Source organism: Beta vulgaris, chromosome 1 (assembly GCF_026745355.1).
Source record: "Beta vulgaris subsp. vulgaris cultivar EL10 chromosome 1, EL10.2, whole genome shotgun sequence".
Taxonomy (NCBI): Eukaryota; Viridiplantae; Streptophyta; class Magnoliopsida; order Caryophyllales; family Amaranthaceae; genus Beta; species Beta vulgaris.
Genome location: NC_079202.1, coordinates 667,365 through 688,249, shown reverse-complemented (window position 1 = coordinate 688,249; position 20,885 = coordinate 667,365). Strand labels below are relative to the sequence as shown.

General features: G+C 35.8%; 3 protein-coding genes across 3 annotated transcripts; 2 read left to right on the top strand and 1 right to left on the bottom strand.

Moving 5' to 3' along the window:
• Window positions 1-1,153: 1,153 nt before the first annotated feature.
• Window positions 1,154-4,373, top strand: LOC104902533 (uncharacterized). The gene is made up of 2 exons (XM_010690336.4): window positions 1,154-1,563; window positions 3,861-4,373. Exons 1-2 carry the CDS (start codon window positions 1,360-1,362, stop codon window positions 4,251-4,253), a joined length of 597 nt encoding a protein of 198 aa, XP_010688638.2. The 5' UTR covers window positions 1,154-1,359; the 3' UTR covers window positions 4,254-4,373.
• Window positions 4,374-9,114: 4,741 nt separating this feature from the next.
• On the bottom strand, window positions 9,115-10,501 carry LOC130592036 (uncharacterized). The gene is made up of 3 exons (XM_057396092.1): window positions 9,844-10,501; window positions 9,593-9,689; window positions 9,115-9,391 (listed from the first exon to the last, which is right to left on the bottom strand). Exons 1-3 carry the CDS (start codon window positions 10,499-10,501, stop codon window positions 9,115-9,117), a joined length of 1,032 nt encoding a protein of 343 aa, XP_057252075.1.
• Window positions 10,502-12,504: 2,003 nt separating this feature from the next.
• On the top strand, window positions 12,505-16,559 carry LOC104902542 (cell wall integrity and stress response component 3). Its single transcript, XM_010690348.4, has 2 exons — window positions 12,505-13,284; window positions 15,882-16,559. Exons 1-2 carry the CDS (start codon window positions 13,003-13,005, stop codon window positions 16,278-16,280), a joined length of 681 nt encoding a protein of 226 aa, XP_010688650.2. The 5' UTR covers window positions 12,505-13,002; the 3' UTR covers window positions 16,281-16,559.
• Window positions 16,560-20,885: the final 4,326 nt, after the last annotated feature.

The window sequence follows — 20,885 nt, the reverse complement described above, 5'->3', positions numbered from 1 at the left end:
AGTAAGCAATACTTACTCGATTTTTATTAATAGAATTCTCATTAGCTTTTCATATATTGTCCAAGACTTATCTTTAACTATGTACATCCATCTCAAATTAATTGTTGCAGATTTCTTTTTGGATTGTGTCATGTGTTTGTCAAATGTCAAATTTGACAATCTCAATTAGTCACATTTTTTTTCCCTACAGTTAGGCTTAGGCCATACACATACATACTCACATTTTTTTCTCTATGCAATTTTACTTTCCTAAGAATTAATATCAAAATGGTTTGTAGCAATTTTATTAGGACTCAATGAGTATCAATGTAATTATAAAGAGTTGATACATTGAAAGTACAAATGCAGATGAATCTAACAATTACTCTCTTCGTTTTTCTTTAATGTATACATTTTCTTTTTTGATCTTTTTATTTTTAATCTACGCACGTTGTTTTTTCTATTCATAGTAACATGTCCCAACTTCCATGTACTTTTTTCTCTTTTTCCACATCTGTCATCTACTTTTTAATATTTCAACTCTCACTTTTTAGTTTTTCTCTCCACATTTTTAGTATCTTTCTCCACCTCTTCAATTTCTCTATCACACTTTTGTATTCCCTCTTTGGTTATCTCACAGAGTAAAGTGAGTAAATTAGAGAGAAACATATGTAGTATGTTGTGACAAATGCAATTAACGAAACAAACAATAATAAACAATTGACACAAGAATCAATGTGGTTCACTAACCATGTGTTAGCTATGTCTACAAGTAGAGGAGAAAGTACAAATTACAGAATAGTACGAATGGTCATACTAGGTTAATCCTAGTGCCAGATAAATAATTCAAGTCATAGTAAAAAAAAAAAAGAGTATTTAATAGACCTGATCAAATCAACCCAACTTGATTTTTTTGTGGGTTTTGGGCAGATTTTTTGGCTCGCCGTCGGGCCTGATCCGTTTTTTTTTGTTTTGGGCAAGCTAAAAATGACTTTTTAGTCTATTTTTTTTGGCCCGAAAACCCCGCTCATTTTGCCCCGATCGGTCGGACAAGTGGGGAATTTTTTTAAGTGCGGCTCGGCCGGCTATGATCACCTGTAGTATTTATTAAATATTGTTCACAAATTATATCCAAAATTTACAAGATTAGAATTTGACAAAAAAAACTCTTACAACGGATCCAGATAAACAGTGGAGGAGCCTAGAAACATCTGGGTTGTTAAAAAAAAAAGACATCATCGGGTGAAATAAAAGAAGAGCAAGTTTGCGTTTATTAGGCAACTGCAGTCTGCATATATAAGAATCATCAGCTTCTTCAATTGCATCTTTCATCATATTCTTCATTTCTTTGGTATTGAAATTCATAGAAATACTTAAAAGATGAATGAAGAAACAACGACGACGACAACAACAGAAGACATGGAAATGGAAATAACAGAGACATCTCCTTCCAATGCCACAACAACAACAACGACGACAACAACAACAACAACAACAACAACAACAGCAACAACAGCAGGTGATTTCCTTGCATTGGCTCGTCAACTCATTGAGCAGGACAGGCCTACTCAAGCTCTTCAAGCGGTACTTTTTCTCTCTCCTCTTTTTCTTGTAATACTTTACTTTTCTTCTACTATTATCAATGCTAAACTATGTTGTTAATTCTTGTTGAACTAATAATATCACTAATCTATTATGTACAGAAGTTAATTTCAACTTGTTCATTTTCTTTAATCTGATTCTGCTGCAAGATTAACTTGTTGTGTCCAAATTTTGATAAGATGTGGATCTTTTTTATGGAGGATTATTAGGTTTAGTAGGATGTGGTAAGAATTCAAGTTAAAAGCAATTTTAAAATTTAAGCAAATGAAGTGGATATTTCTTGCGAATTTCGGCGACGGTGTATTCGAGCGCTGTAATTAAGTTTTTTCTGGAATTCTTGATAGTTTCATGATCTTATGTAGATATATAGCCTTAAAATGTGTTAAGATTTTGCAGTTAATTTGTTGCTTGTGTATGTTTTTGTGTATTGTGGACTTGAATTTTGTGAGTAGGATAAGCAGCAGCAGTGACAGTGTGGTTCTGGAGAGAATTTATAGGCGGCTTCTGGTACTCGCTTTTGGTTATGTGTGTGTAATCTTTGTGTTCTTGGAGGTTAGATTTTTAGTGTAATGTAAAGCATGTTGAAGAGCCAAGCCTAATGACAATGATTTTGAGCCTTAAATGAATACGAAAAGAATTACGGTTAGACATGTGGATTGTATAGGTTTCTGAATGATTAATGACCAAGTAAATGAGAGAGCAAGAGAGGAAGAGATTGAGGGAGTTTCTGTTTCATCTTGGACTTAATTATTGGACCACTAGTGAATCTTAGTCACATGTAACTATTATGCCCTTTGATAGTGGTTGAATTCCTTCTCACAGCAATTAGGTTGTTAGATCAGTGTCTCTTCTGTCTTGAGGCTAGTAAACTAATTTCTTTCTTATATCTTCTCATTATTTATCGGAGATCAAGATGTAGTATTCGAGTTGTGTGCCTGTGGAATGTTCAGGATGACTGTAAAAGAAGGACTCACTAACATATTCAGTGTGTTTGTAGTAATACTTGACTTTTTTTAAATTAATGACATCTTGTTTAATATCAATTTTATAAAATATGGTATATATTATCAATATTGTAAGAACCACTAGTTTTGTGTTCTGCTTTTGAACTGTTCAGTGTTCACTTTGTCTAAGCAATACTGATAATAAGATCAGTAATCTTATGGCCAATCGACCAGATTGGTAAAAAAGAGTGGATATTGGTGACATTTGATTTCAGAGTTTTGGAGTGTTTCTGTGCATGGAGCAAACACCCAGCATTTAGATGGTGTTAGATTCATAAGTGTCAGTTCTTAAGGGATCAATCTAACTTGATTTACTTCTGTAACCTAGGGTAAGTGTATTTTTTGCTAAGCCAGATGCTTCCCTTCTGGATGAATTAAATGAGGACTGGAATCAGCTAATTTCTAAGATTATCGGTGTATTACATAATAATTCTTTACCTACTAACTGGACTGGTGTTTGGATAGGCGTGAAAGTTATTATACTGTTTGCACAGCAAACATGATATACTTTATCGCAGAAGATCAGATCAATGACCTAGTGGTGGATTTAGGGGGTGCCTTTCTGGGCCATGACCCGCCCTATAATCCAAAATTATATCAAATTGATGAAGTGGAGTATCAAAAACAGCCATTTTAGCGCTAGATGGAAGTGTTCGATTTCTTTGCTAGTCACTAATTTCCGTGCTTTCACTTCTCCTCTTAAATCTAGAGTTCCCCAAGGATGAGCTCTTAAAGAAGTGGGTGAATTTGTGGGGTGCGCTCTGCAATCCTTCCGTCTCCTAGATGTGGCGCGGACTGCAGTGCTAAATTTGTGTGTGATCTGCTTAGCATCTGCTGCTCCTCTTTGGACTTTGGAGCTTTGCTGTCTATTGTGGTGTGTTGTAAGTTGTAATACCTCTAGAATGCCCAAATTTGAGGTTATTCTTATTTGCACGCAGAAGCTATTCTGAATCACTAGGACACATACATATATGTCTGTCTTCAAAATTAGAAGCAAATCTTGAGGTGCACATGCTTTAGGTCCTGTCTGAAGTTAACTGACACAGGAGTTTTTTGTGCTATGAGTGCCCAACAAAAGACAAGGACTTAATCTGTAATATATTCTACTGTGCAATTGACATGAATCAATGTTACTAATGCGCCTGTTTTTTTAAGCTGTAGATATATGATACGACGTGCATTCGTCATCCGGTGTGCATTAGATCTGTATAAGCAGAATGATTAAAAATGTAGGTCATACTAATGATCAGTTTGGTCAATTTTTGTCCCAATTAGGTTTTTATGGCTACGAGAACAAGAGGAGGAGAGGAGGCTGTTCTTTCCATCTTGCAACGTGCACGTGAGCTATATCGGTCAAAACTACGGGCAAGTGCTGAAGCTGATCAACTTGCTTCTTTATTTGCTGAGTGTGTAATTGCTGAAGCTCAGCCCACAGGAACCCAACCACCATCATCCCCCCTACCATTACGCTCATCATCACCAGCACCACCAAGTGTGTCTGTCTCTGAATCTGATTCTTATGCAAAGTCAATTTTGGCAGAGACAGGAAGAAAGCAAATTGTGCTCGATGCCTTCTCTGATGGCAGTAGTTTCATCTGTTTGCAGTGTGGTGGTCTTGTTAGCAACCATCGTAAAGATGAACATTATACTTACTGGTGTCAGATTTAAGTGCATCTTGAGAATATTGTTGTGATGGTCCTGTTAATAACCATCGTAAAGATAAACATAACGCGAGGCGCTTTGTAAAGCTGATATATACAATCTAAACATAAATTTGTTTGGTTTTTCTGTCGATGATTTTATGCTTTGGTTGTATGAGAGAAAAGGATTGCTGCTATATGCTTAGGCGAGGCTGTAGAAGGTTTACAAAACAGGTCGAGAATTGTGTTCTGTTTCAAGCCAGCTTTGGAACATCTTCAGATTTTCTCACACCGCCTTCCTCTTTTAATGCCTTCATTTGCTCTATACTAATTGCAATTTGCAACTCATAAAGATTCACGGCTTCCAACAGATAATCTAAAATCTTAATGTCTTCATTTATCTAAAATTAATATTTGGAATGTATATGTGGAGATTAATTTGATCAGCTTCAATATGACTATGTTAATTCTAATGTAAGAAGCATGATAGATGTACGGTTCCTCTCATGTCATCTTTGTCATATTACCTCACTATTAAGAGCCAACTCTAGTATCCTTTCCCTAACCGATCATATCGTATTACAATAGTCATTCCACGTAACAAGTCAAAGTATGCAAGTCCATAGCGTGTAGTCATATTAAATATTGTATATTTGTTTGTGTTCTACAATCATCTCCATCATAAATGTTGTGACAGATGCAATTAACAAAACATATACTTAATGGTAACTGACACGAGAATCTACATAGTTCACGAACAATGTATTAGCTACGTCCATAGGAGGAAACGATTTTATTAGGTTTAGGAGAGAGTGTAGATGTCAGAATTTGGAGGTAGAGTTAATTATATGGTTTTATATATCTTACTAGTTACTAATTAACATAAACAAATGGACCTAAATCCGAAATTATAACAGACTTAATACGAACGATGTATTAGCTACGTCCATAGGAGGAAAAGCGAGCTAAGTTGTGGTTGCTGGTATGTAATTGAGGCCATATTCTTTTCTGTTCAGTTTAATTCGGTTTGCTTCGCTTCAAACATTTTCTTATACTTCTTTCGTTTTATATTACTCGCTACGCTTCTCAATTTATAGACTTTTAGGCAATTTTCCGGAGAAGAGCGAGGTAGAGAGAAAAGAAAATGGACCCATGTGAGAGGAGAGAGATGGAGAGAGTTTATTGCCCAAAAAAGAAGTGTAGCAAGTAATGTGAAACTTCCCACAATAGAAAGTGTAGCGGATATTATGAAACGGATGAAGTATTCAGTTTTTCCTTAGTTTAATTCAGTTCAATTTTACGAAAAAAGTGAACCAATTTTACGAAGAGAATTATTAACCATATGATAATGAGAGAATTTATTGCGAACCTTGAAACTAATTTGGAACTTTGAAATAACAAAAATGTTGTAATTAATCTGAAGGGAAGAAATTAAAACTGATTTAAAAACTTTTGAGACCAAACCTACAACTTTATAAGTTTAAACTTTTGTTGTTATTAGAATTTTGTTAACTATCTTTATAGCTCGTATTTACTCTACCCCTCGTAGCTTGCCTCGTTGTCGTTGAACATTAGTTTTTTTTTTTTTAATTTTTGTTAGATTGGGTTTATAAAATAATGGGACCATATAAAAAATAGTAAAGATTGGGTCAGACCGTCTGACCAATATGTTTCGTCGGAAGCCGCGAGAACGGCGCCGCTGCTCCTTCTTCATCTTCTTCCTCCGCTGCCGCCGCGCCGCTCCGCTGGACAACACTTGAAAACATTCTAGAGGTAAAAACGATGGCTTTCAAGCAAAAAGAGTAATGAACACGAGTATAATTACCTTTGAGAGGACATGGAGATGTTGTCAACAACAAGGAGAAGAAAACCTTAGCGTTGAAAGAGATCGAGCCATTGAATGTATATAGTTTTGTTATACTTTTTTATTGATCTAACAAAGAAGAAAGAAATCAGCTAAGAGGAATGAAGAAGAAGGAGAAAGTGAGAGGAAAGCAGAGTTTTTTTTTTTATATTTTAATATTAGTTAGTTGTTAAATGAAATATAATAAACTAAGAATCCAAGTTACTTTCATTTAGACCTAACTTACTTTCATTTAGACTTAAGTTACTTTCATTTAGACCTAAGTTACTTTATTTAGACCTAACTTACTTTCATTTAGACCTAAGTTACTTTCATTTAGAGGTAACTTACTTTCATTTAGACTAACTGAAAAAAATGAAGACTAACTGAAAAAAATTAAGACTAACTGAAAGAAGATTAAGACTAACTGAAAGAAAATTAAGACTAACTGAAAAAAATTAAGACTAACTGAAAAAAATTGAAACCAACTGAAAAAAATTTGAAACCAACTGAATTTTTTTTGAAACCAATTGAAAAAAAATTTGAAACCAACTGAAAGTCGTCCGACCAAAGATTATGGTCGGACGAGTCCGACACAATACGTTCTCTAAAAAATATACTATATGTCATAGCAAGTTGGTGGTCCTCAATTCCTCATGACCATTTGTAATATAGGTAATCTTTTTGGGGGCAACTTAAAGGAAATGGTACAAAGGAGGAAGGGAGTAATCATTTTCTAATAAGTAGTCACCCGTTTACTTAATTCCTACTTCTTCTTTTTTTTTTTGAGAATTTATAACTTGACTATTGCTTATTATTACAAGAAAATTATAGGAAATTAATATTATGAAATATAAGATATATTTAATAATATTTTATTATGAATTTTCACAAGATAAATCAATCTGCAGAAATATATTAGTGGAAAAAACATGTAATTTGACTGGAGATGGAGTCGTTGTAGCTTATTGCATCTAGCCTTCTTACACCCCTAGGATGATCTCCTTTTCCATATGGTCGTGTGTGGCGAAAGATAAGATGAAATATTTGTTAATAAAGATAATACCATATTTTTAGGAGCATAATATCAAATGGCGAAATTGGATTAACTCCTACCTAATGTCTGCTTCTGCATCAATCTTAATAAACGGCTCCTCCACCAAACCGTTTAAATTGTAAAGGGGCCTCCGTCAAGGGGACCCCTTCTCACCGTTCTTGTTCATGTTAGTCGTTGGAGTACTCAACCTTCTCATCAAAAAGTCGACATATATGGCGCTTTGGAATGGAATTGAAGCGAGTAAAGGGGGGAAATAACGCAGCTACAACATGCTGATGATACCCTTAGTCGTTGGAGTACTCAACTCTTCTTTTGATTTCTGGCAATTATATTAGGACTCAATGAGTATCAATGTAATTATAAAGAGTTGATACATTAAACGTACATATTGAGATGAATCTAAAAATTACTATCTTGTTTCTTTTTTATCCACACACTTTTCTTTTTATGTGTTTCTTTTTAATCCACGCACTTTTCTTTTTAGTGTGTTTCTATTTAATCTACACACTGTTGTCTTTTCTATTCATGGTAACATGTCTCATCTATTTTGTCCTCTTTTTCCACCATGTCATCTGCTTTTTAATATTTTAATTTACTTTTCAATTTTTTCTTCACATTTTTAGTTTCTTTCTCCACCTCTTCAATTTCTCTCTTTCATACTTTTGTACTACCACTTTGATCATCTCCTTGAGTAAAGTGAGTAAATTAAAAAAGAATGGGGTACCCTCGCACTTTTGAAAATACACTGGATACCCCTCAGTTTTAGCATGATACACCCAAAGGCCCCTACTGTCAACCATCCATTAGTCCTCTGTTAGAGCAAAATGTAATTCACGAGGTACCCTTAAAACAAAACTTATTTCACCAGGTACCCCTTAATGTTTTCAAATACAACATGGGCTGTAACGGTCAGAATTTGATTGAAAAACTAGCCGTTATGTCTTTTACCTATATATTGTTGATCTCCCTCTTAACATCCTACCTGAACTCTCTTCTTATCATCTCTCTACATTATCCTAATGAGTTCTCTCTAAAAAAACATCTCCTCAACACAAGAATCTACATCATTAGAGTTTCAAATCGAATGTGTAAATGCGGCAAGAAATTTGCAATTAGAAGTTCTGATTCAAGTTTAAACCCACATCGACTGTACTTTAAGTGTGATGTTTGTGAACCTTTTAGGTGGTGCAAAGATTGGGTGGAACAAAGTGGAGGTTTTAAACATGAGGTACAGAGTATGGGAAACGCAGAGGATGAGAATATGCAAGAAGAATTGAAGTATTTGAAGAAGAAAATTAAAGAACAAAAGAAGTTAGTTAGACTTATAATTAAATTAGGTTTACTTATGTTTGTATTGCTCCTCTTTATAATTTGGAAGTAAGTTATGTAATTCAAGCCACAAGATTTGGAAAAAAAAAAGTTGTTATTCATAATAATCATTGTAGCATACATATGTATCCACAACCAAAAAGTAATGTAATGTTATCTTCATTTACAAAACTGACTTCACTAAAAATATCAAGAAATGGAGGTTAATCATTGTTTCTTTACAAAAACTAAAATCACTTAATCACCCAAAAATATGAACATTCAATTAGAACCCAAAAAATATGTTTAAAACCAAGGTTGTTGTTGTTAGCTTGCTTAGGTGGCTTTCCTAGCTCTCTTATGTGCCTTGGAAGTACTAGCCCCACTGGCAGCAGCTCTCTTTTGACCTTTATCACCTCTGCCACATGTTCTTGCATTGTGGTCCAGATGCTTGCACTTGCTGCATTTAACAGAGTTGTGCCTCTTGGCCTTCTTTGCTTCATTCACTCCTCTTTTCCTCTGCTTTGGAGGTCTGCCAGCACCTCTCTTCCTGTTTGGAGGGTGAATGTGAGGTAGATTATAATCTGGCCACTGAGAAGAATCAGCCATGGGATGAATGTGGTGCCATAGGTGGCCTTGTAAGCAGCACCCTTATAATAATCAGAAACATACTCAATAGGGTCAATCCTCTGATTGTACATGACCCTCAAGGCATGCTTGCAAGGGATCCCACAACCTTGCCACTTGCCACACCACAACTGAGCCTTCCAAATTGGTTGGAAAATTGACATGCTCATCTGTCACTTCAAACTCTCCTCCTCCACATGGTGTAGCATGACAGAACCTTGATTCCCCACTCCTGGTTTTAAGGACCTTTGTAGCATAATCAGTCAACTGCCCTGACTCCATGTCAACGGCCTTGTCAAACCTTGCACCAATTATCTTCATGGACCAAACTCTAATGGATGTGAAATAGAACATAAATATTAGACATGAATAATATAGTAAAAAAAAAATTAACAAAATCATAATGAGTACCTTCAAGTAGATTCAGCACAGGTAAATCTCTGTGAGCTTTGGTGCAAGCATTAAAATTTCAACAAAGTTTTTGGTATTGTGATCACAGGAGATTGTTGTGTCACACATGTACCTAGATCACTGCTCTGATGTGGTGTCTAAGTATGCTGCAGCATCAGCATCAAAAGCCATAATCTTCTCCATAGCCTTGTTGAAGACATAGTTGTTGTAGGCATTTGCTGCAATCTAGAACAGCTCATGGAAGGTTGTTCCACTCCAGCCTAAGTTTTTGCAATTCATGTAAAGGTGCTGCAGCACACCCTCCTACTTTCCTTGGGGAACACTCCATGAACAACAGCTTCAACACCTCTCATCCTATCACTAATGAAGCACCAGTCATCCTTGGTGCACCTTTCTTCTCAAAGCAAATCTTCAAATTCCTAAAGAAGTATTCCCAAGATTTTAGACTCTCAGTGTCAACTATCCCATAGGCAATAAAAAAAATCTCATTATTACCATCCACACCAAGAGCGCACAAGATCCCCTTATAGTATCCACTCAAATGTGCCCCATCAATGCCTATCAAAGGCCTATAGCCCCTTAAGAATCCTCTGACTTGGGCAGCAAAGGAGAAAACAAGCCTTAGCTTGAACCTAGGTGCAACCTGACCTGTGCTCCCTGTCCAACTTATCAAGGAATATGATCCTGGGTTGGTGGCTTTAATAACCTCTGCATACCTAGGCAGCAAGCTATAAGCCTCAGCAAAACCCCCATAGATCTGCTCCTTGGCCATCACCTTCACTTTATAAAATAGTCTTTTCTTCACTATCACCCTAAAACTCTCTTGGGTGATCTTTTGTAAAGCTTCCATTGGAATTTCAGGACTGCTTTTAATCACATCAAGTAGGTGCTTACACGACCAACTTGAAGATATCATGGGCTTCTCCTCCAACCTTCCACAGGCTGTGTGTTCCCCCTTGATAGTCTTTATGGCCCAACTTATCTTGTCAGTTAACCTTGAAGCATGTATCCTCCATGCACATGCTTCCATGATACAAGCAGCAGTAAATCTCTTGTTTAGCCTTCATAACACAAAGGCCAAACCCCTATCTTGAATGCAAAAGTCTCTCAAAATTCTAGAAAGACCTCCCTGGTTGGAAAGATCAACCAAGGCTCTAGTACTATACTACCATATGGCTGCTCATTCCATATTTTCCCATTCTTGTACACCTTGTCCATGGTTGATCTTCCATCTAGGTAGTCCTCAAAACCAAGCTACTGACATCATCATCTAGGAGGTCATGCTCCTCTCTCAAAATCACCTAGCACATCATCATCCTCAGATGATTCTTCTTCCTCCCCAACAACAAACTCATCATCATCACTGCTCTCAGCATCTCCAACATCATCACCAAAATCTAGCCCAGATAGTCTTGCTCCTCTTCTACTACCTTTCCTCCCTGTCCCCTGAGGTTTTGGAACATAGCTGCCCTGCTTTTTAGCTGTGGTTTTAGGGACTTTGTAACAAGAGGGCCTAACCTTTTACCCTTCCCTTGCACTGATGGTGGTGGTGATGTAGGCTGGAAAAGTGGAGGTGAAGATGGCTCAGAGGGGGTAGGCTGTGAGGGAGTGGGTTGTGAGGGAGTGGGCTATGATGTGGTGGGATGTGATGTGGTTGGCTGTGATGTGCGTGGTTGGCTGTGAGGGGGCGGGCTGTGAGGGAGTGGGCTGTGAGGGAGTGTGTTCTGTGGGGGTGGGCTCTTCTTGGGTGGGTAGTGAGGAAATGGTGGTGTGAGGGGCTGGTTTGTTGTTTGGGGCATTCTTCTTCTTGGGCCTTGGTGTGAGTTTTTTCTTCTTGGGAGTTTGGGGCTTAGTTGCTGTTGTCTTCTTCCTAGGTGTTGTTCTTTTTGGGGTCTCCTTTTCTTGGGTGGGTTGTTTAGTGGTGGGCTGTTCTTGGGTTTGAGGCTCAGGTTCTGGTTGAGAAGTGCTAGGGAAGACTTCATAAGCTTTTTGGGTTGAATACACCCACATGTACTCAACCTCATCATTGTCTACTAACAATACAGGAACCTCCACAGCAACACAGAAACCCTTAGCATACAACCTCTCTTCCTCCAATCTCCTCTGCTCCTCCTCTTCCTCTTGTCTCTAATCTCCTCTTGTCTCCTAATCTCCTCTTCCCTCTCTTTTTGTTAAATCTCCTGCACTCTCCTAATATTCTCAAGCTTTTCCCTATCTTCCTGATCCTTATTTGCAAGAACAGACCTAAAAACTTGGCAAGGGTCTATAGTCTCCTCTACTCATACCTCAATGGTATCCTTGCTCAGCCCCACACTCAAACATTCATCAAACCAGATCAGTCCTCAACTCTATTTTCTTCTAAGTCCTAGGGTTTTGAACTAACAACTTAAACAATTTAGGCAAATACACATTTTGCTTTACTGATTCCTTAAAGCAAATCCTCAAATAAACCCATCAAATGACACAAATTAGTGTCCTCCACCCTAACATCAAAATCATGGGTACTGTAATGTACCAATAACCACACACAGCCATCCTAATAACAAGATAAACTCCACATCAAACACAAAGTAAACTAAAATTTCAAAAATCTTGAAAAAAAAACAATTACAATAAAAATCTAACCCTAACATCACACAATAACACAAAACATTGTACATGCAACTATCAGATGTTAAACAAGTTTCAAAACACTTTAGAATGAAGAACAGTAAGTAAAATTTCACCTTTTGAAGAATTTGAACCGTCGTTTAAATTTTTTTCAATTCTTCACGATTTCAGAAACTCTTGCTTTTTCTTCACTCTTTTCTTCAAATTTTTGCACTCCAAAACAATCGCAACAAAAAACCTCGCAAATGAGCAAGTACTAAATCAAGATTTTTCTTCAATGCCTCGAGTTTTAGGGTTCCATGGATGACCCATAACAAAGGAAAGAAGTTGATGGGGTGAAATTTTTTCAAACTGAGTTGAAGATGCCTAAAAGGGGTATCATTATGACGCCACAAAATAATGATATTTTTGTAAATAACCACTAATGGAACACTAACGTCCGTTATCTGTAAGGGAATTTAATGTTAATAAACAGTAACTGAGGGGTATCCGGTATATTTTCAAAAGTGCGAGGGTACCCCGTGAATTTTGTGAAAACTCGGGGGCATTTGGTGAAAAACCCGTAAAAAGAAACAAATGGAGTATGTCGTGACTTGTGACAGCTGCAATTAACGAAACAAATAGTAATGAAAATCGACACAAAAATCAATGTGGTTCACTAACAATGCGTAAGCCACATCCACATGCAGAAGAGAAACAATTTTATTCACTTTAACAGAGAGTATCGATTAGTAGGCAACTGGGTTGTTTTAAAAAAAAAAAAAAAAAGGACATCATCAGGTGAAATAAAAGAAGAGCAAGTTTGCGCTTAGTAGGCAACTGCAGTGTGCATATATAAGAATCATCAGCTTCTTCAGTTGCATCTTTCATCATATTCTTCATTTCTTTGGTATTATTGAAATTCATAGAAATACTTAAAAGATGAATGAAGAAACAACGACGACGAAAACAACAGAAGACATGGAAATGGAAATAACAGAGACATCTCCTTCCAATGCAGCAGCAGCAGCAGCAACAACAACAACAACAACAACAACAACAGAGACATCTCCTTCCAATGCAACAACAACAACAGAGACATCTCCTTCCAATGCAACAACAACAACAACAACAACAACAACAACAACAGCAGCAGCAGGTGATTTCCTTGCATTGGCTCGTCAACTCATGGAGCAGGACAGGACTACTCAAGCTTTTCAAACGGTACTTTTTCTCTCTCCTCTTTTTCTTGTAATACTTCACTTTTCTTCTACTATTATCAATGCGAAACTATGTTGTTATTTCTTGTTAAACTAATACTATAACTAATCTATTATGTACAAAAGTTAATTTCAACTTGTTCATTTTCTTTAATCTGATTCTGCTGCAAGATTAACTTGTTGTGTCCAAATTTTAAGTTGATGTGGATCTTTTATGAAGGATTATTAGGTTTAGTTCTTTAGTAGGATGTAGTAAGAATCCAGGTTAAAGCAATTTCAAATTTAAGCAAATGAAGGGGATATTTCTGCGAATTTCGGCGACGGTGTATTAGAGCGCTGTAATTAAGTTTTTTCTGGAATTCTTGATAGTTTCATGATCTTATGTAGATATATAGCCTTAAATTGTGTTAATATTTTGCAGTTGATTTTTTGTGTGTCTATGTTTTTGTGTATTATGGACTTAAATTGTGAGTAGGATAAGCAGCACTGCAGCAGCAGTGACATTGTGGTTCTGGAGAGAATTTATAGGCGGATTTTCATACTCGCAGTTGGTTGTGTGTGTAATCTTTGTGTTCTTGTTCATTGATTTTCTTGGAGGTTAGATTTTAGTTTAATGTAAAGCATGTTGAAGAGCCAAGCCTAATGACAATGATTTTGAGCCTTAAATGAATACGAAAAGAATTACGGTTAGACATGTGGATTGTATAGGTTTCTGAATGATTAATGACCAAGTAAATGAGAGAGCAAGAGAGGAAGAGATTGAGGGAGTTTCTGTTTCATCTTCGACTTAATTATTGGACCACTAGTGAATCTTAGTCACAGATAACTGTTATGCCCTTTGATAGTGGTTTGATTCCTTCTACAGCAATTAGGTTGCTAGATGCCTAGATCAGTGTCTCTTCTGTCTTGAGGCTAGTAAACTAATTTTTTTCTTATATCTTCTCATTATTTATCGGAGTTCAAGATGGAGTATTCGAGTTGTGTGCCTGTGGCATGTACAGGATGACTGCAAAAGAAGGACTCACTAACATATTCAGTGTGTTTGTAGTAATACTTGAATTGTGGAAAAAAAAAATAGTGACATCTTGTTTAATATCAATTTATAAAATATGGTATATAATATCAATATTGTAAGAACCGCTTTTTGTGTTCTGCTTTTGAACTGTTCAGTGTTCACTTTGTCTAAGCAATACTGATAATAAGATCCGTAATCTTACGGCCAATCGACCAGATTGGTACAATAACATAGAGTGGATTTTGGTGACATTTGATTTCAGGGTTTTGGAGTGTTTCTGTGCATGGTTCTTTGCTCCATTCAGCATTTAGATGGTGTTAGATTCATAAGTGTCAGTTCTTAAGGGATCAATCTAACTTGATTTACTTGTGTAACCTAGGGTAAGTGTATTTTTAGCTCAGCCAGATGCTTCCCTTCTGGATGAATTAAATGAGGACTGGAATCAGCTAATTTCTAAGATTATGGGTGTATTACATAATAATTCTTTACCTACTAACTGGAGGTGTTTGGATAGGCATGAAAGTTATTATACTGTTTGCACAGCAAACATGATATACTTTATCGTAGAAGATCAGATCAATGACCTAGTGGCGGATTTAGGGGGTGCCTTTCTGGGCCATGACCCGCCCTATAATCCAAAATTATACTCCCTCCGTCCCAAAATATAGTTCCCATTTCATTTTGCACAGTCTCCAAGACGTACCTTTGACCTACGATATCTTCTATTTCTTATTAGTGAAAAATATAAAAAGTTGATATTAAGAATTTATACATTGAGACGAATCTAACAAGACCCCTCATGAATATGTTTTTTTTGTATACATTAGTAAGATATTTGGTCAAAGTTTTAAAAATTTGACTCCCAAAATAGAAATGGGAACTATATTTTGGGACGGAGGGAGTATCAAATTGATGAAGTGGAGTATCTAAACACAGCCATTTTAGCGCTAGATGGAAGTGTTCGATTTCTTTGAGTCACTAATTTCCATACTTTCACTTCTCCTCTTAGGTCTAGTGTTCCCCAAGGATGAGCTCTTAAAGAAGTGGGTGAATTTGTGGGGTGCACTCTGCAATCCTTCCATCTCCTAGATGTGGTGCGGACTGCAGTGCTAAATTTGTTTGTGATGCTTAGCATCTGCTGCTCCTCTTTGGACTTTGGAGCTTCGCTGTCTATTGTGGTGTGTTGTAACTTGTAATACCTCTAGAATGCCCAAATTTGAGATTATTCTCATTTGCTCGCAGATCCTATTCTGAATCATTAGGACACATACATTATACATATATGTCTGTCTTCAAAATTGGAAGCAATCTTGAGGTGCACATGCTTTAGGTCCTGTCTGAAGTTAACTGACACAGGAGTTTTTTGTGCTATGAGTGCCCAACAAAAGACAAGGACTTAATCTGTAATATATTCTACTGTGCAATTGACATGAATCAATGTTACTAATGCGCCTGTTTTTTTAAGCTGTAGATATATGATATGACGTGCATTCATCATCCGGTGTGCATTAGATCTGTATAAGCAGAATGATTAAAAATGTAGGTCATACTAATGATCAGTTTGGTCAATTTTTTGTCCCAATTAGGTTGTTATGGGTGTGAGAAGAGAAGGAGGACAGGAGGCTGTCTACGATATCTTGCAACGTGCACGTCACCTATATAGGTCAAGTCTAAAGGCGAGTGCAAGTGCTGAAGCTGATCAACTTGCTTCTTTATTTGCTGACTGTGTAATTGCTGAAGCTCAGCACATAGGAACCCAACCACCATCATCCCCCCTACCATTACGCTCATCATCACCAGCACCACCAAGTGTGTCTGTCTCTGAATCTGATTCTTATGAAAAGTCAATTTTGGCAGAGACAGGAAGAAAGCAAATTGTGCTCGAAGCCTTCTCGGATGGCATTAGTTTCATCTGTTTGCGGTGTGGTGGTCTTGTTCGCATCCATCTTAAAGATGAACATTATACTAACTGGTGTCGGATCTAAGTGCATCTTGAGAATATTTGTTGTGATAATGGTCCTGTTAATAACCATCGTAAAGATAAACATAACGCGAGGCGCTTTGTAAAGCTGATATATACAATGTCAACATAAATTTGTTTGGTTTTTTTTGTAGAAGATGCTATGCTTTGGTTGTATGAGAGAAAAGGATTGCTGCTATATGCTTAGGCGAGGCTGTAGAAGGTGTTAAGTACATTGTTTACAATATTATAGAATTGTGTTTTGTTTCAAGCCAGCTTTGGAATATCTTCAGATTTTCTCACACCGCCTTCCTCTTCATAATTATCCATTCAATGCCTTCATTTGCTCTATACTAATTGCACTTTGCAACTCAGAGAGATTCACGGCTTCCAACAGATAATCTAAAATCTTAATGTCTTCATTTATCTAAAATTAATATTTGGAATGTATATGTGGAGATTAATTTGATCAGATTCAATATGACTATGTTAATTCTAATGTAAGAAGCATGATAGATGTACGGTTCCTCTCATGTCATCTTTGTCATATTACCTCACTATTAAGAGCCAACTCTAGTATCCTTTCCCTAACCGATCATATCGTATTACAATAGTAATTCCACATAACAAGTCAAAGTATGTAAGTCCATAGCGTGTAGTCATATTAAATATTGTATATGTTTGTGTTCTACAATCATCTCCATCATAAATGTTGTGACAGATGCAATTAACAAAACATATACTTAATGGTAACTGACACGAGAATCTACATAGTTCACGAACAATGTATTAGCTACGTCCATAGGAGGAAACGATTTTATTAGGTTTAGTAGAGAGTGTAGATGTCAGAATTTGGAGGTAGAGTTAATTATATGGTTTATATAGTATCTTACTAGTTACTAATTAGCATAAACAGATGGACCTAAATCCAAAATTATAATAGACTTAATACGAACAATGTATTAGCTACGTCCATAGGAGGAAAAGCGAGCTAAGTTGTGGTTGCTGGTACGTAATTGAGGCCATATTCTTTTATGTTCAGTTAAATTCAGTTCGCTTCGCTTCAAACATTTTCTTATACTTCGTTCGTTTTATATTACTCGCTACGCTTCTCAATTTATAGACTTTTGGGCAATTTTCCGGAGAAGAGAGAAAAGAAAATGGACCCATGTGAGAGGAGAGAGATGGAGAGAGTTTATTGCCCAAAAAAGAAGTGTAGCAAGTAATGTGAAACTTCCCACAATAGAAAGTGTAGCGGATATTATGAAACGGATGAAGTATTCAGTTTTTCCTTAGTTTAATTCAGTTCAATTTTACGAAAAAAGTGAACAAATTTTACGAAGAGAAAATAAACCATATGATAATGAGAGAATTTATTGCGAACCTTGAAACTAATTTGGAACTTTGAAATAACAAAAATGTTGTAATTAATCTGAAGGGAAGAAATTAAAACTGATTTAAAAACTTTTGAGACCAAACCTACAACTTTATAAGTTTAAACTTTTGTTGTTATTAAAATTTTGTTAACTATCTTTATAGCTCGTATTTACTCTACCCCTCGTAGCTTGCCTCGTTGTTGTTGAACATTAGTTTTTTATTTTTTAATTTTTGGTTAGATTGGGTTTATAAAATAATGGGACCATATAAAAAATAGTAAAAGTATTGGGTCAGACCGTCTGACCCAATATGTTTCGTCGGACGAAGCCGCGAGAACGGCGTCGCTGCTCCTTCTTCATCTTCTTCCTCCGCCGCTGCCGCCGCCGCCGCGCCGCTGGACAACACTTGAAAACATTCTAGAGGTAAAAACGATGGCTTTCAAGCAAAAAGAGTAATGAACACGAGTATAACTACCTTTGAGAGGACATGGAGATGTTGTCAACAACAAAGGAGAAGAAAACCTTAGCGTTTGAAAGAGATCGAGCCATTGAATGTATATAGTTTTGTTGTACTTTTTTATTGATCTAACAAAGAAGAAAGAAATCAGTTAAGAGGAATGAAGAAGAAGGAGAAAGTGAGAGGAAAGCAGATTTTTTTTTTATTTTTTTTTAATATTAGTTAGTTGTTAAATGAAAGAATAATAAAACTAAGAATCCAAGTTACTTTCATTTAGACCTAACTTACTTTCATTTAGACTTAAGTTACTTTCATTTAGACCTAAGTTACTTTCATTTAGACCTAACTTACTTTCATTTAGACCTAAGTTACTTTCATTTAGAGGTAACTTACTTTCATTTAGACTAACTGAAAAAAATGAAGACTAACTGAAAACAAATTAAGACTAACTGAAAGAAGATTAAGACTAACTGAAAGAAAATTAAGACTAACTGAAAAAAATTAAGACTAACTGAAAAAAAATTAAGAGTAACTGAAAAAAATTGAAACCAACTGAATTTTTTTTGAAACCAACTGAAAAAAATTTGAAACCAACTGATTTTTTTTTTTTGAAACCAACTGAAAAAAAAATTGAAACCAACTGAAAAAAAAATTGAAACCAACTGAATTTTTTTTGAAACCAACTGAATTTTTTTTGAAACCAACTGAATTTTTTTTTTGAAACCAACTGAAAGTCGTCCGACCAAAGATTATGGTCGGACGAGTCCGACACAATACGTTCTCTAAAAAATATATTGTATATCATAGCAAGTTGGTGGTCCTCAATTCCTCATGACCATTTGTAATATAGGTAATCTTTTTGGGGGTAACTTAAAGGAGATGGTGCAAAGGAGGAAGGGAGTAATCATTTTCTAATAAGTAGTCACCCGTTTACTTAATTCCTACTTCCTTCTTTTTTTTTGAGAATTTATAACTTTGACTATTGCTTATATTATTACAAGAAAACATTATAGGAAATTAATATTATGAAATATAAGATATATTTAATAATATTTTATTATGAATTTTCACAAGATAAATCAATCTGCAGAATAATATATTAGTGGAAAAAAAAATGTAATTTGACTGGAGATGGAGTCGTTGTAGCTTATTGCATCTAGCCTTGTTACACCCCTAGGATGATCTCCTTTTCCATATGGTCGTGTGTGGCGAAAGATAAGATGAAATATTTGTTAATAAAGATAATACCATATTTTTAGGAGCATAATATCAAATGGCGAAATTGGATTAACTCCTACCTAATGTCTGCTTCTGCATCAATCTTAATAAACGGCTCCTCCACCAAACCGTTTAAATTGTAAAGGGGCCTCCGTCAAGGGGACCCCTTCTCACCGTTCTTGTTCATGTTAGTCGTTGGAGTACTCAACCTTCTATGGCGCTTTGGAATGGAATTGAAGTGAGTAAAGGGGGGAAATAACGCAGCTACAATATGCCGATGATACCCTTAGTCGTTGGAGTACTCAACTCTTCTTTTGATTTCTGGCAATTATATTAGGACTCAATGAGTATCAATGTAATTATAAAGAGTTGATACATTAAACGTACATATTGAGATGAATCTAAAAATTACTATCTCTGTTTCTTTTTTATCCACACACTTTTCTTTTTGGTGTATTTCTTTTTAATCCATGCACTTTTCTTTTTGGTGTGTTTCTATTTAATCTACACACTGTTGTCTTTTCTATTCATGGTAACATGTCTCATCTATTTTGTCCTCTTTTTCCACCATGTCATCTGCTTTTTAATATTTTAATTTACTTTTCAATTTTTCTCTTCACATTTTTAGTTTCTTTCTCCACCTCTTCAATTTCTCTCTTTCATACTTTTGTACTCCCTCTTTGATCATCTCCTTGAGTAAAGTGAGTAAATTAAAAAAGAATGGGGTACCCTCGCACTTTTGAAAATACACCGGATACCCCCTCAGTTTTAGCATAATACACCCAAATGCCCCTACTGTCAACCATCCATTAGTCCTCTGTTAGAGCAAAATGTAATTCACGAGGTACCCTTAAAACAAAACTTATTTCACCAGGTACTTCTTAATGTTTTCAAATACAACATGGGCTGTAACGCTCAGAATTTGATTGAAAAACTAGCCGTTATGTCTTTTACCTATATATTGTTGATCTCCCTCTTAACATCCTACCTGAACTCTCTTCTTATCATCTCTCTACATTATCCTAATGAGTTCTCTCTAAAAAAACATCTTCCTCAACACAAGAATCTACATACATTAGAGTTTCAAATCGAATGTGTAAATGCGGCAAGAAATTTGCAATTAGAAGTTCTGATTCAAGTTTAAACCCACATCGACTGTACTTTAAGTGTGATGTTTGTGAAACTTTTAGGTGGTGCAAAGGTTGGGTGGAGCAAAGTGGAGGTTTTAAACATGAGGTACATAGTATGGGAAACGCAGAGGATGAGAATATGCAAGAAGAATTGAAGCATTTGAAGAAGAAAATTAAAGAACAAAAGAAGTTAGTTAGACTTATAATTAAATTAGGTTTACTTATGTTTGTATTGCTCCTCTTTATAATTTGGAAGTAAGTTATGTAATTCAAGCCACAAGATTTGGAAAAAAAAAAGTTGTTATTCATAATAATCATTGTAGCATACATATGTATCCACAACCAAAAAGTAATGTAATGTTATCTTCATTTACAAAAACTGACTTCACTAAAAATATCAAGAAACGGAGGTTAATCATTGTTTCTTTACAAAAACTAAAATCACTTAA

Coding starts and splice junctions, on each gene's coding strand:
- LOC104902533 (XM_010690336.4), top strand. CDS start 1,360: ATGAATGAAGAAACAACGACGACGACAACAACAGAAGACATGGAAATG. Junction 1,564..3,860: donor CTACTCAAGCTCTTCAAGCG/GTACTTTTTCTC, acceptor TGTCCCAATTAG/GTTTTTATGGCTACGAGAAC.
- LOC104902542 (XM_010690348.4), top strand. CDS start 13,003: ATGAATGAAGAAACAACGACGACGAAAACAACAGAAGACATGGAAATG. Junction 13,285..15,881: donor CTACTCAAGCTTTTCAAACG/GTACTTTTTCTC, acceptor TGTCCCAATTAG/GTTGTTATGGGTGTGAGAAG.
- LOC130592036 (XM_057396092.1), bottom strand. CDS start 10,501: ATGGAAGCATGTGCATGGAGGATACATGCTTCAAGGTTAACTGACAAG. Junction 9,690..9,843: donor AGGTGCACCAAGGATGACTG/GTGCTTCATTAG, acceptor TCTAGATTGCAG/CAAATGCCTACAACAACTAT. Junction 9,392..9,592: donor TTAGACACCACATCAGAGCA/GTGATCTAGGTA, acceptor CACATCCATTAG/AGTTTGGTCCATGAAGATAA.